This window comes from Dunckerocampus dactyliophorus, chromosome 2 (assembly GCF_027744805.1).
Source record: "Dunckerocampus dactyliophorus isolate RoL2022-P2 chromosome 2, RoL_Ddac_1.1, whole genome shotgun sequence".
NCBI classification, from domain to species: domain Eukaryota; kingdom Metazoa; phylum Chordata; class Actinopteri; order Syngnathiformes; family Syngnathidae; genus Dunckerocampus; species Dunckerocampus dactyliophorus.
This window is the reverse complement of record NC_072820.1, coordinates 30,166,077-30,181,885: the sequence shown is the minus strand read 5'-3', so window position 1 is coordinate 30,181,885 and position 15,809 is coordinate 30,166,077. Positions and strand designations below refer to the sequence as shown.

The following is a 15,809-nucleotide window of genomic DNA, read 5'->3' as shown; positions in this document are numbered from 1 at the left end:
AAAAGTATATGTAAATTTATTTTTAAAAACAACAAATAATAAAAAAAAAACAGTCATTCAATAAATGATTTAACATAAAAACAATTTAAACTTCCTACAAATAAAATGATTTCAAAAAAACTTTTGGTTTGAAACAGTTAAAACAATATATAATTGTAAAATAAAATATTTTAATTTAATTTAATTAAATTTTCTCCATGCAGTGTGAAAGGTAATGTAATCTAACGTCATGTCACATAACATTAATGATGACTTGTGACCAGAATACTACATATAACGTGTATTTCAATATTTTTTTACTAATAATAGGCCATAGTCAACCAGGAAACGATCATTTATTAAAAAATTATTATTTGAAAAAACGCAATACAGGTATAATGAGGCAGCGCTATTCCAACGGGGACATAGAAAGTAATCACTGCATTTCAAGAGTGCATCTGCGCCAAACCCAGGCTCACCTGAATGTTGAGTCGGCCTCTGTGCGCTCCGAGGCCGTAACGTTTGGTCGTTGAAGCGTGGAGCTGGAAGTCATCAATCTTCAGCGTCTCCAGTCCCATCGGAGGACATTCTGGGTAAAAATAGGACAACACACAGGCCTTTGAGTGTGTATTGTGTACAGCGAGACGTAACGCCACTTCAGACACATCTCTTCATCAATCCATGAAAGTCAGTGAGTGGTTGTGTGATATCCCTTAGCTCCTAATTCTTCATTTTAACATAATGCCACAATGCGGCCAACTTTGTGAGAACACTTTGGGGAAGGCCTTGCACAAAGTCCTCACTCATCAGTGCACACCATTTTTTGGACAAATGAACAAAAAACCCTCCAAAATCTTGTAAGAAAGTCTTCTCAGATCCCGCAACTGTCTACTTTTCTTTCCAGCTTCACTTTCAGCTTGGTGCAATAGCCTTGTGTCCCAGTACTTTTGCCCATCTAGCCTCCTGTAGCATCACTGTTACGCGATGAAAAGTGCAAACATAGCTTTGATTTGGGATGAACGATAAAGTGGAAAGGAAGACATCCAATTTTCCAAGAATAAACTCCTAATATTATGAGGAAAAAGAATGCCTTTTTTTTTGCATAGAGTTGAAATATTAAAGAAAAAATCCGTAATTCTTTTTGACTCGTAATATTATGCGAAACAATAACAAATACATAAAGTTATAATTTTTGGAAAATCAGGTTACGGAAGAAGTTATGTTTTGAGAATAAAGTCAAAATATTGTGAGAACAAAGTCCTAATTACTAATAAGAAGAAAGCTCGGTACAAAATCGGTACATCATTTTAAGTGTGAAATTGACATGGATTGATCAAAAATGGTTATACTTATTGTTTATTGTTGGGCTGTATGTGTTCTGTGTATGTGTGTAAGTGATCTGTATTGTTTCATTATTTTTTCAGTGATCTGTGTGAAGTTGGTGGTTCATGCAAACATCCAGTGATGGCAAACAAGGAAATAATCTGTCAGCCTTGTTCACTGTAGTTTTCACTGTATTTTTCTCAAAAGCACCGTGTTCAGGACTACACGCCAAGTTTTCCAACTGCCTTTATGTCACCAATCAAATTATAAGCGAGCACACAAAAAAACCCCCAAAAAACCCAAATGACTGACGTGCGAGCCATATGCAGCCATCTTGTGAAATGCACCGCGTTACAAAACAAGTTTAAGCTTGCAACGTGCATACTGCAACATATTGAGAGGGGTGTAATATGGTTATGGTTATGGTTTCATTTATTTCAAACATGCCTGCAGTATTCATTGAATGCTTCATGTTACAAGTCACAGGTCCACATGTCCGAAAAGGAGTAGGCAGAAGCAGCGCTTATTTAATCCTACTCCCTCTTTGTATCACATCAACTGCTAATACATACATATGTATATATGAAAAAAAGAGCAAAGAGTGAAGTTGATAATAACAGGCTTTTCCACTGATATCACAAAGCTGTGGTGTTTTTTTTTCTTCAATATACAGTATAACTTCTTAGCATGGCTACGTGTGTTGCTTTACAAAATATCAAAGTGGTCCTTGTATCCTTTCATTTTTCACTATGTGCCCCTCGGTGGAAAAGGTTTGGACACCCCTGGTCTAGAGAGTGCCAGCAGCATTGCAGTGCTCAGATCCTCATTCAAAGCCTCAAGACATCATTGTTGCATCATCAACATCTTTGTCACCTTTGATCCGACCTTAGAAAAAGATGTGAAAGTGGCCAATGAGTGCACTTCAATAGTTTGGCCTGCATGAGGAAGTATGCTGGACACACTTCTTTTTGGAGACTGGAGCCAATAATAAAATAAAACGTACGCACATCAAGGAGGAATGTTTTCATTTTGTAGCTGGAAGTGGAGTTTTGGAGCGCACGTCTGCCTTTAAGCGTTTGCATGCAAAAGCTGCCTTATTTTTTGGACTAAATAAGTCCAAATCTACCATCCAGCGAGACAATTTATGTTCTCTCTCCAAGCTAAATTGATTCCTGCTGTGGAGAAAAAAGTCCAAGAGAGTCCTCAGTCCAAAGAACACGTGTCAAAAATCCACTTCAACTGTGTAGCTGGGCCGATGCTAACATTTTAGGAGACGTGCAGCACTCCTAGCATCCCACAAGGCTTAAGGTTAGCAGGGCGAGCCTTAAACCATTAGCTCCATCTGCATGCAATCCTCCAGCAGGGAATGCAACATCTGGATGCAGCCGGAGATGACAAGGCGCAAGGTCAAGGCCTCACAAGTCGCAGCCTGGGGCCAAACGTAACACCGGGTTGGAATAAAACGCTTTAAATAGCGGGATGCTTGAGGATATGAGAGTATAATGAACCATTAGTGACTCCGTTTTGCATAATCTAAACATACACACACGACAGGACAAATGTCATCGTGTTCTTGGAAGTTTTTTGGTAGAAAAAGTTAGAAATCAACCAAAAATCTTGAAAAAAATATATATACAGTACAGGCCAAAAGTGTGGACACACACAACACAATGGTCCATGGCCATTTGACAGGGCACACCTGTGAAGTGAAAGCCATTTCAGGTGACTGTATCATGAAGCTCTTGAGAGAACACCAAGGGTTTGCAGTGCTATCAAAAAAGCTACTTTGAGGAACCTAAAACATATTTAGAGTTATTTCACACTTTATTATACAATACAGCACATAATTCCACATGCGTTCATTCATAGTTTTGATGCCTTCAGTGACAATCTCGTCATGAAAATAAAACACATTGAATGAGAAGGCGTGTCCAAACTTTTGGCCTGTACTGTATAGTCAGCTCATCTCCATACCTTCATATTTCTGTGTTGTATTTGCTTATCAGTGATGAAAAGGGGGAAAAAGAAAATTATATCCAAAAGTGGTATTCATCAAGGGTTTTTAAAATATTGTGTTTAACATTTACTGTTGTTACTAGCCTGGGTGGTAAGATTTGTGTGGTTTTTTTGGTGGGGCTGATTGCCTAAATGTGGTGCAGGTGTGTTTTTTTTTTTTTTTGTGTTAGAAGAGCCTGGCTTCCGGATTGGCTGCAGCGGGGGCTCCGCCTCCTATAGGAGGCTGAAGCAGATACCTCCCATTTCTCTCTCCTCCCAACCTGCCACACCTTACAAGTTGGATGTGTCGGACTGTTCTTTTTTTGACGGACTCTTGATGTTGAAAGCCTGCTGTATTCCTTTTTTGTATAGTAGACCATTGTACAGCCCTAAGTGTGGTGTGGCACTTGATCCTCTGTCCTCCTGTAATCATGTCGAAGTATCCTTGGGCAACATACTGATACTGATTGGGCAAGATACTGATACTCCTGATGCTGCGTCATCAATAGGTAAATGTGCTAATAGTGTCAAAGTGCTTTGAGTGCCTTGTACCATTTACTAAGGAGTTAAGGCCTGGTGTTTCCCCAGCCCGGGCCTAAAATTGGCTCGTCTGTTGCCTGTTTTTAGGTAAGCTGACTTTCATTAAGACGCTTGTTCGTTTTTTTTATCCTTGGGATCATTTTGTGACATAACAATTAGTGTGGAATTTAAGTCAATTCGTGGGGATTTGTCCTCTTTGGGTCGGCAGTCGGCTTAATTACTGACAATATGTCATCGTTAGAGCTTATTGCTTTCGTGTGTGAAAAGAAAAAGGGAATATTTGGTGAAAATTTGTTTTGTGAATATATGTTTGGTTACTAGATTAATTTTGGTGCGTGAGGAGATGTCGTGGCCAATCCTTCCTGGAATAAACTGAGAAATACAAAAAGGTTGATTTGGTGAGTGTGGCTAACATTATAATGTTGAAATACTGTTGTCTTGCTTCTGCCGCTGTCAAAGAAAGACAACCTGTGGAGGTGGCGGAAGTGGCTGAAATGCCTGCTTCCAGTCCAGAACCATAATCAACCTCCGATCTTTCCGGTATGTCTAATGCTGACTCCAACGTAATCCTCCGTATAGAGGAGGTGAGGTTGAAAACAAAGGCGATGGAGTTGGAAGCAATGCATCTGCGCATCAGAGTGCTTGAGCTCGAAAGACACTTACTGTACCTCCTACCTCCGCCCTGGTATCAGCTGATAAAAGCTGTTTCTGCTGGCTTTGATATAAGTAAACACATAGCATTAGGCCCTCCATTTCAGGAGTCTGAAGTGGACTCTTATTTCAACGCTTTTGAGCGCATTGCTGTTGCATTCAATTGGCCTGAGGAATGTTGGTCACTTTTATTGCAGTGTGAACTTGTGGGGAAAGCTCAAGAAGTACAGTATGTGCTAGATTGCCCCTTGAGAAAAGTCTAGATTACAAATCATTAAAGAAAACTGTGCTCCAGGCTTATGAGCTGGTGCCTGAAGCTTGCAGACAAAAATTTAGAAAGTGTTAAAACTAGTCAGCAAACCTACATGGATTTCGCAGGTGAAAAGAGTTTGTTGTTTTGATAAACTGAGTCAGGCTTGCAAGTTAAATTAAGCAAGGTAATCTCGCTGGCTCAAATTGTCGGTCGGAAAGAATTGTGTTTTATTTAAATGAAAAGTATCCTCATTGACAAATGCAGCTGTTCTTGCAGATGAGTTTATATTGACCCACAGAAATGTATTTTCAGCTTCTACGTCTTACGGTTGATCAGCCGCACCTGTGCCTTAAAAGCCGATTCCCAAAACTGGAGCGTAAAGGCCCGCCTCCCGCAGCAGCTCTGAGTCGTGAATGTTTTGACTGCCATGAGCCAGGTCATGTTGCAATGTGCCAGTTGCTTAAGAACAAACCGTTAAACTCCAAAACCTCCAGCTGCCGTGGCATTTGTTCAAACTCTGCCCAAGCCTGACCCACTGCCAAAGTTTTGTTTCCAAATGTGCACCAAAAATGGAAGTTGATTCCCGTTTTAAGCCATTTATTTCACACGGATTCGTTTCGCTGTGCTGGTGACGAAAGAGAGAAAGTCCCAGTCCTAATTCTGAGAGACACAACTGCACATCAATCATTTATGCTGAACGTCTTGCCACGCTCTAAAGACACCTGTGTAATTCTGACTTGTTCGTGTGGGGAGTTAAAATGAGCCCTGTTAAAACCCCACTGCACATGGTGCATTTGCACTCTGCCTTTGTGACTGGAATGGTTAAAGTGGCCGTGCGTCCATGGTTTCCGATAAGTAGGACATTCACTTTGGGAAATGATTTGGCAGAAAGAAAAGTGTTTTCTCCACTTGAAGTCGTTGATCTGACGTGTTCACCCTTGAATCTTCTGATGTGTCTGTACCACATGTATTTCCTGTGTGCGCCGTTACACGTGCACAGGCCAGAAAAGCTGGTGACATCATTGATCTGTCTGAGTCATTTATGACCACTTTAGATGAGTAAAACTGTTCAGAGTCTGAGAAGGAGCAAAAAGAAAAATGTGAGAATGTGTCTGAAATGTACTCCGTGGAACCTGACTTGAGCTTGAACGTGACAAGAGAGATGTTGGTAGCAGCTCAGCAAAATGATCCTTCTTTGTCTTCTTCTGTGTCAATCATCTGTTGTAACCTCCACTGACGTGATGTTTTTTAGAAGATGGCGTTCTCACGAGAAGGTGGAGTCCTGACCCAAGTAATTTGCATGCTGTTAATCAACTTGTGGTTCCATAACAGTATCAATCTCAAGTACTCAACCTTGAACACGATTCTGGCCGAGCTGGAGATTTAGGTGTTCAGAAAACACACCAGCGAGTGCTGCGTCACTTCTTTATTAAAAGCTGAAGTAACGAAATATTGCCATTCTTGTCACACTTGTCAGGTAGTAGGTAAGCCAAACCAACCCTTTCCTCCAGCACCTTTGCATGCACTTCCTGCACCTGGAGAACCCTTTGAGCACATTGCGTTAGACTGTGTAGGCATACTGCCAAAAACTAAATCTGGACACCACTATTTACTGACCATAATGTGTGCTGCAATGCTTACCCTGAGGTCATTCCTCTTTGTAGTTTTAAGGTCAAAACTGTGGTGAAGGCATTGACAAAATTCTTCTCAACCTTTGGTCGACCTAAAACTGTGCAAACTGATCAAGGCAGTAATTTAATGTCTAAAATATTCTCCCAAGTTATGAAAGAGCTTAAATTTAAACATTGTAAATCACGTCCCTACCATCCAGAACATCAAGGCACATTAGAGACGTTTCACCAGACACATTCACCAGACATAAAATTGTATCAACGGTATCTGTAACTGTATCAAATCAAACAACGCGTGGTACGAAGGCATTCCTCTTTTGTTGTTTGCTGTGAGAGAAACTCCACAGGAATCTTTAGGTTTTAGTCCGTGTGTTAGGTTTTAATCTTGTGTTTGGTCACACTGTTCAGTCCCCTGCGGCTTCTGAAAGAAAAATGGCTGGCTAACGCTCCAAAACCTCAACATCACGTGCTTGAATATGCCAGTACCTTTCGTGAACGTCACCATCATGCTTGGGAAAGAGCCTGTCAAAACCTGGCCTGACTTTCCAAACACCACACCAAAATTATACTAAAGATGTGTGTATGTGTGTATATATATATATATATATATATATATATATATGTGTGTTTATATATATATATATATAAACGCAACACTTTTGTTTTTGCTCCCATTTTTCATGAGCTGAACTCAAAGATGTAAAACTTTTTCTATGAACACAAAAGGCCTAGTGCTCTGAAATATTGTTGACAAATCTGTCTAAATCTGTGTTAGTGATTATTCGTCATTTATGATACATAATCTATCCACCTCACATATCAAGATGCTGATGACACAGCATGATTATTTCACAGGTGTGCCTTAGGTTGGCCACAATAAAAGGCCACTCCAAAATGTGAAGTTTACCTGTATTGGAGGGGTGGTCCGGAGGGGTCCAAAATCAGTCAGTATCTGGTGTGACCACCACATGCCTCAAATACCGTATACACCAATCCAGAGCATCCCAAACATGCTCGCTATCTTCAAAATGCCATCAATAGAACACACCTGTGTTTGTTGTCCATAACACACGTCCATGCCATGACCCCACTGCCACCACGGGACACTCCATCCACAATACATTTTACTGTATTGATAGCATTTTGAATGCACAGAGATACTGTGACGAGAGCCTGAGGCCCAATGTTGTGTCATTCATCCACAAGCACCACCTCATGTTGCAGCATGATAATCCATGTTGCAAGGATCTGTACACAATTCCTGGAAACTGAAAACATCCCATCGCTTGCATGGCCATCATACTCAGCCGACATGTCACCCACTGAGTATGTTTGGGATGCTCTGGATTGGCGTACACGGTATTAAAGACAAACGGTGGCCATAGCAGATACTGACTGGTTTTCGGGCCCCTCCGGACCACGCCCCAATACAGTTAAACGTCACATTTTGGAGTGGCCTTTTATTGTGGCCAATCTAAGGCACACCTGTGAAATAATCATGCTATGTCATCAGCATCTTGATATGCCACACCTGTGAGGTGGATATATTATGAATCATGAATGATATAGACAAACAAGCATTCCCACTCACATTCATACCTATGGACAATTTAGAGTCTCCAATTAACCTAACATGCATGTTTTTGGAATGTGGGAGGAAACCGGAGTACCCGGAGAAAACCCCCACACACACACGGGGAGAACATGCAAACTCCACACAGAAATGCCAAATGGAAATGCCCAACCCAGGTCTTCCCGATCTCCCGACTGTGTGGCCAACATGCTAACCACTAGACCACCGTGCGTCCTGCAAATGAATCCTTAGTTCTGTAATGTTGTACAGACAATGAGTACAAATACAGGAGATTCTGCTCCCCAATGAGCCCAATGTTTCAATAGGGCATATTTTCCGTAAAAATGTAATAAAAAAAAACATTTCAGCCTCAAAGACCTCCCTACAACATCTTAATGTTTTTTTTTTAATTATTGACTAATATTTATTTATTTTTGATGATCTGAAACATTTATGTGTGACAAACATGCAAAAAAAAAAGAAACCAGGAAGGGAGCAAACAGTTTATTAATGTACCATGTGGCGTACCGCAGATTTCAACACTGGGACCAAAATTGTTCAGTCTATATATAAATGTCATCTGTAAGGTCACGAAAGAATTAAAGCTAGTATTATTTGCAGATGATACTACTGCATTTTGTTCTGGAGAAAGTATGCAAAAGCTGATAAAAAAGTCACCGATTAAATTACTATACGAAAAAGATAGACTGATAAACTATCCATCCATAAAACAAAAATAATGCTGTTTGGTAATAGCAGAATGGACATTTATGCACGAATGCAAATAGACGGCATAGACATTGACAGGGTGAGCGAAAATACATTTGTAGTTGTCATAATAGACAACAAAGACTATACAACGTAAAGTGGCAAGGAATACTTCAGCAGTGAATATACCAAAATTTTGTTCTGGAACAAAAATCGCTCCATATCTAAGTTATGTCTACCTTACTGTGTGGAGATATGGAGAAATAACTACAGAAGTACACTTCACTCACTATAGAGAACTCTGCTACAGAGAACATACAAACCCTTTATTCCTAAAATCACAATTATTAAAATTAGCTGATCTGGTAAACCTTCATACGGCTAAAGTTATGCGTAAAGCAAACCATAACTTGCTACCCATGTAAAACAACGCTTTCAACAAGAGAGGGAAAATATGACCTTAGGGAAAAATTAAACTTCAAACATTCATACGCGTGAACAACACTTCAGCATATCAGTATGTGGAATCAAATTCTGGAACGGCCTGAGTAAAGAACTCAAACAATGCACTAAAATGAGTGATTTCAAGAAACAGTACAAGCAGTAGATGTTTACAAGTACAAGGAAGAAGAGTCCGGAATGTCTAATCACTCTTGCACTTTCTCCTTTTCTCTCATTTCTTTGGACTACAGGTACTTGGAACTATTACATTGTCTGTACTCACTCAACAACGAACTATATTTCTGTCAACTATGATCTTTTCAGCACTAATTATACACCAGTGCATCATCAATTTGGTTTGGGTTAAAAGGACGTCTGAGAGAGTCATTGCATTTATGACGTGATATTTCCCTCCCCGCACCCGCCTCCACAGACATTTTACAAGAAAGGTCGTATGGACTTGCTTGATGTTGCGTGCTGTCATGGTTTTACCACTCACCATCTTTGTAGCCTTTCTGCTGTACATCTCCTTCGGAGCTTCCATTTGGACTTTTCTGGTTGCCCTTCTTGTTGCTGTCTGCTTTTTTGCTGGAGGATTTGTCTAAGGAAAGAAAGTAGATTTCATGTTTAATAGTGCCGGTTTCTGTCATGGAGAAAGGAAAAGCAATTAACATGAGCAGAGGAGGTTCTTGAGGTGCGGAATTTGAAACCTTTTACCTGTTTTACCACTGAAGGTGAGCCTTAGAGGAGAATGTCAAACTGTAACGGGGCAGTGATTGGGATAGCTGCTGTAAGACTTCCATCCATCATTAAAAAAACACACCCTGCAAGAGGGGAGTCGCATTCCACTGAAGATGGATTTTTTTTTGTTGTTTTTTTGACTCCATGTCAGGCGTGGACCCATGTGATAACAATCTGTCTCACATCTGAAAGTCTTTAACTGACTCACTCATGGGGGACGCATCAGGTCCTCATCCGCGACCGCAAACGTGCATTCAGAAACTTTGATTCGGATCATACAAGATTTACAGTATTTTTTTTCACGACTGTATGTGTTTTTGTTTTGGCTAACTCTTCTACTCCTGAACCGCCGCACACAAAAAGGGTGAACATTTGACAAAACAGGTGCTCTTACTGTGTTGCCTGTGTAATTTCTCACACAGCTCTACAAAACACCCAATATAACTTTAAGGTGTTTAGCCGAATCACCACAAAATTTGGCACATACCTTTAGGGGACTTACAAACACGTGTGTGTAACATTTGAGCAAGATTGGTTGAAAAACATGGCCGCCATCAAGCATAATGTTTTTACGGGGCTAAATAATTATCTATTGGCGATTTGTCTAATCGTTAGAAAACTTTGAGGAGATCTGTATTACATGTACGCTAGCATGTTTTCCATAGCGATGTGACCACAACCTATAGGGGGCGCCATTAAAATAATTTACAGAAATCCCTCTTATCACAGTTAACTGTTTACAGATCCAATCGTGATAAGTGAATTTTCGCAAAGTAGGAAGAATGGAAAACCTGTTTACGACCTTCTAAATATGGGTTTTTAACATTATTGGTTCCCTCTAAACATGAAATAACACCCCTATAGTCACCTTAACAACATGCAATAAAAGCCTGTCGTTCCGGGGATCAAGTCTGGTGCTTGTGTGTCTCACCAAACATTACAGTAATCTTACTGACAGCTAGTGACCAGTGTAGAATACTACATATCATTCACAGCATATTTGAATGCATCTTCTGAATGCTATGTATTTGTATCTTAGTTCATTTAGTCATTTTTATGCTTGAAAATGCGCAATTTAGACAATAAATATGTGCATTTTTTTTTACTAATAATTGGCCGTATTCAACCATGAAACAGCATGATTTATTAATTCATATATTTTTGAAAAACCGTGATAGTGTGAAATTTCAAGCGCGATGTGGCAAGGGAATACTGAACTGTCTTGTGAATAAATTAGGACACCCCATTGCTTTTGATGGTACCCTCAAAAGGCGCCCTGGACAAGGTACAAACATGAAAATGTATCCTGGGCCCATCAGAGGAGATTTCTGCAAGCAAGAAGTGAGAAGAATGTGGTTGAAGCCGTGCTTCTTTAAAGTATGTCCAAGATGGACGTTTACGAGGTATAGTAGTGGTGATGTTAGAAGCAGACAGGTGACACGTGAGCTAAGTGCACAGCTGCTTTCCATTAGCTGACCCCAACCAACACTTAAGTGGCGCGCCTGTAGCCCAGTCTGCTACTGTGTGTTGTGTTAAAGCGATGACACAAGGCAATTAGCTAGATAATTCATGCATCTTTTTACATAACTGTCAACGATTATCAGGTTTTCGAGCATAAATTCATTCTCCGCTAGTGATTCTGTGGGGAAGTTAGATGCAGTCCCAATGTAGCCTTGTTAACTTGTGCAGAAACCACAAGGCTGTCATGTATGAGTGGTGTGAGGTAAAAACATCAATTGTTTGATGGCTTTGCTTAGCATCCTCAACTCCACTATAGAAATGCGTGTTTTCTACACTTACGTTTCTGAAACTATTATTTCATGATTAATTGGAAAATGTGCACAATTGCTAAAACCTTTCTAATATGTTGCATGGACTTTGGCTGCATTGTCTTTTTCGTAATCATTTTCATTTCTTCTATATCTGTATGTGTGTGAGCAAATCCTAACTGGACATTTACATGAGGTGTGTGTCGAATGAACGCTACGTAGCTATTTTGACTGACGACTATTCCCGGTACTCAGGTTATGTACACAACTATTGAGGACTTATGTGTGATTATTGCCATAATGAACTGAATTGTGAATTACTTGTGAAAGATATCAACTACATGCATTACCTGTAAACTTTGAAACTATGAATGTGAAATGTTAATTAGTATTCAGTATAGTAGTTTCAGAATTTACTAGTGAGATTTTATACATAGGTTGTATGTTTTATAGTAAAACATAGATCATGTCGAGTTGTAATGCTGAAAAAGTTCGTGCACCCCTGGTATACATGTACAAAGTACATAAATACTCATATTTACAAATATAGTAAATATATATATTTACTACAGTATATTCATAGTAGGAGGCAGACCTTTTTACTTTTTAAGGGTAGCTCACAGGCTGAAAAAGTGTGAGCACCCTGGTCTAAACTGTCCTCTGAAGTCCCAGAGGAGGCAAAGTCTTGGTCCAAAATGTAGAATTCTCTGCCTGACTTGGTCAAGCATTGTGAAAGTTTGGGCTATACTGTATGAGGAGACTTTTGGTAACCAATTTGTATTTATAGTTTTAGCTTTTAGGGTAATACCCTAATCCACCTAACCGTAATACCAACCCGAGCCTTAGCTAAAACCCTAAACTAAAATCTAAAACAATACCCTAACCCTAGTCCTAAAAAAACCCTAACTACAACCCTAAGACATAGCTCTAGCCCCACCCCCTAACCCTACCCCAAGCACTAACATTGTGAGACAGGTTAGTTTTACCCTACTGATGATGTGTTGTTGCAATAGTAAGTAATAAAATGCAAAATCTTACGTTAACCCTCACCCCATACTTTAACCTCAACTGTAGCCCTAGCCCTAATAGTAACCCTAGCCCTAGTGTGGCCCTAGCCCTTAAACCTAGCACTAGCCCTAAACAAAACCCTAACCACAACCCTAAAACTAGGGATGATCCGATCACGTGATCGGAAATCGGGCTTGATCACATGGTTTCAGACTTGATCGGAATCGGACGTTATCTCACGATCAGGACTCAGCTTCACTCCATAGCAAACAGAAACAGCAATGTGTACGGCATGACATCACTTTGCTGCAGTGACACGATTGGTTGAATGCTGTCAAGCGAAGCAGAACAAGGAAGCAGCTTGAAGCTGAGCGCGTGACTATGTCTGCGGTGTGGAGGTATTTTGAAGTGGATGACAAAAACCTTGCATTTGCCAAGTGTGAAATATGCAAACTTGGGATTTCAAGAGGTGGGAAGGAAAAGGCTGCATAACGTGACAAACCTGATGCGACACCTCAGAAACAAACACCCGACACAGCGAGTTTACCCAGGTACCCCAGTCGAAGATGAGGCAGTCCACGCTGCAGGACATTTTGAAGAAGAGAGAAAAAATGCCCCGCGACAACGCAAAGGCGCAAGGCATCACAGTCAAGGTAACGAGAGGAGGAAAGTAAGAGTGCAGTTCCTAAAAGCACATGACTGGCCTTACTTTATAACACTGAGGCAGTTTTATTTTCTTATTTGTTTACATGCCTGCTGTTTGCTTTTATATTACACTTTTATTTAATATTTACTGTTGCACTAAAGTCCAAAGAATGTTTTTTATTTATTACTTGATTGTTCAAGCTACCTCACAGTGGTAGGTGAATAAAATGAAAAATAGGGGACATCCTGGATCTGTTTCTTCGCTCTTCTTTATTTTTTTAATGCACTATAGACGTATTGGATCAGGACTCTGTATCGGCCGATACTCAAAATCAAATGACTCGGACTCGGGAGCAGAAAAACCCGATCGGGACATCCCTACCTAAAACATACTGTAGCTCTGGCCCTACCCCCTAAACAAAACTCAAACCCTACCCCAAGCACTAACCAAAACAAAACCCGAACTCTTACCCTAACCCTCACCCCTAAACCCTAACCTCAAGCCGAGCCCAAAACTCTAACAGTTACCCTAGCCCTAGTGTGGCCCTAGCCCTTAACAAAAACAGACAAACCCCAAACTATAGCCTTAGCCCTAACCCAATCCTTTACCCTAACGCCTCAGTCCAACTCCTACCCCTACCCCCGAAACAAATCCTTACCCTGAGCCCTTATAAAAACCCAAACACGAACTTTAGCACTAACCAAAACAAAAGCCCTAGATCAAAAATCCACAAGCTTGTAAGCATACTAAGCATACTTCCAGCCTTCACAGCGTTGTTGCTATGGAGCTGACTGTGTTGGTCTAACAAAGTCAACATGCTGGTTTTTTTACCTGGCTTCCCTTTGGCTGTCTTCTTCCCAGGGTACTGTCTGGGCTGCTCATGCACGTCAGTCACAGGGGCCCCAGGCTTCTCGGGCATCTGGACCCGGGCGTACTGTTCCCTGGACAGCAGCTCCTGCATGTAGTAGTCCTCGTCATCACTGGCCATGCCACGGCTGAGGTTGGCCAGCACGACCAGGAGTCCCAGCAGAGCCAGGGGGAAGAGGAGGCTGGGGCGCTGATATGTCATGACACCACCCAGGCAGGGAGGGGTGAGGGGGTAATCTCCAGTGAAGGGTCCTGGTGGTGTTTCCTACTAGCCTGCTACTGCTGCCGTTGTCTTCCGCCACGCCGCGTCCCATCCAATACTCCCCCCCACCCCACCTCCCGTCTTTTCCTCTCCGCTCGGAGACGGGAGAGTTCACAAAGTTCTCCCAGCTTTCCAAGTCACTGAGGGAAGTGGCGGAGCCAGAGGGTCCATGGACGCCTCCGCCTGTGAAAAATGAAGAGAGGGAGGGAGAAGTGCTAAGGCATAAGATGAGGGGGGGAAAAGTTTGTACACTGGCAGGTGACTCCAAAAGAAATCCTTTTTTTGTGGTATTTTTCCTCCTTCTCTCAGTGGGACATGTTCAACATCCGCTTTTCCTCCCACTCTGTCTGCTGGAAGCTTGGGAAACCTTCCTCCACCTGATAAGTTCCCAAAGTGTTGTCTCCAGAACTTTATCTGGATCCAGAAAGAGGGTGAGAGAGAGAGAGAGAGAGTGAGAAAACGTCTGGCCTGGGGCATGAGAAGAAGAGGGATTCCACGGAGCATTCGCACATGGAATCATCACAGATTTTGACGTCCCGTCAAGCTGAGGCAAAGACAAACTTGGACCCCAGTCAACATCTCTCAACCAGATTGAAAGGAAATGAGCTGCTTCATTGCGCGTTAGTGATGTGAAATGAAAAGATCCATCTTTGGACCTGCGGAAGAAGGAACATGATCAGTAAAAAAAAAGTGTGTGGACTGGCACGCTCCTTTACTCACTAATTTCACCCACTCCTCCTCCTCCTCCTACTCCTCCTCCCAGACACGCTCTGTGAGCACAAGGGAGGAAAAATGGTCGTCAAGTGGACTGTAGATTTTTTTTTTTTTTTAGAATTGCAGATTTCCGGTCTTTTTTCAGCAAAGACATCTGCACTTTTATATGAAAAACAAAACAAAACAACCTGATCACTAACTGACTATCTGAGGCTTTACTTCAAAGATTGGCTTATGTGACTCAAACATTCCAAGGAGTTATTTTTCAAATGGATGAGCACGGCATCATGTTCTCATTTCTTTCTAATAAAAAAGGTTCAGTGGGGAAACACAGCCCAAATCATATCATGTAAATAAAGTAAAACTGACCCAAACACAACCACCCCATCCCCACAACTTAAACATTACACTTAACAAACATAACTAATATAAACTAAACATGAAAAAAAGCATAACTTAACTAAACAAGGGATGCTTCGATCAGGGTAGCCGATTCCGATACCGATTATCCAGGACTGAAATCGACTGATACAAATACCGATCACATATATTAATTATACATTTTTCAATTCATTTGAATGAGGGCTATTGGCCGGGGGTGCCGTATAACTGGAAAACGTCAGGACAATTCCAAGGTCCCTTGACTGCCAGGGGGCCCAAAAAGTGTGTGTGTTGGGGGGGGGGCAACGTGATGTTTTTTCATGGGAC

At 41.2% G+C, this 15,809-nt stretch overlaps 1 protein-coding gene across 1 annotated transcript in view; it reads right to left on the bottom strand.

Moving 5' to 3' along the window:
- Nucleotides 1-15,086, bottom strand: part of cpxm2 (carboxypeptidase X (M14 family), member 2) — a 38,838-nt gene extending 23,752 nt beyond the window's left edge. The window contains exons 1-3 of the mRNA XM_054768319.1: nucleotides 14,090-15,086; nucleotides 9,594-9,695; nucleotides 459-568 (exon numbers count right to left, since the gene is read on the bottom strand). Of these exons, the coding sequence (XP_054624294.1) occupies nucleotides 459-568; nucleotides 9,594-9,695; nucleotides 14,090-14,327 (450 nt within the window). The 5' untranslated portion in view covers nucleotides 14,328-15,086. The remainder of the gene's footprint in view (nucleotides 1-458; nucleotides 569-9,593; nucleotides 9,696-14,089) is intronic.
- Between the last annotated feature and the right edge of the window lie 723 nt (nucleotides 15,087-15,809).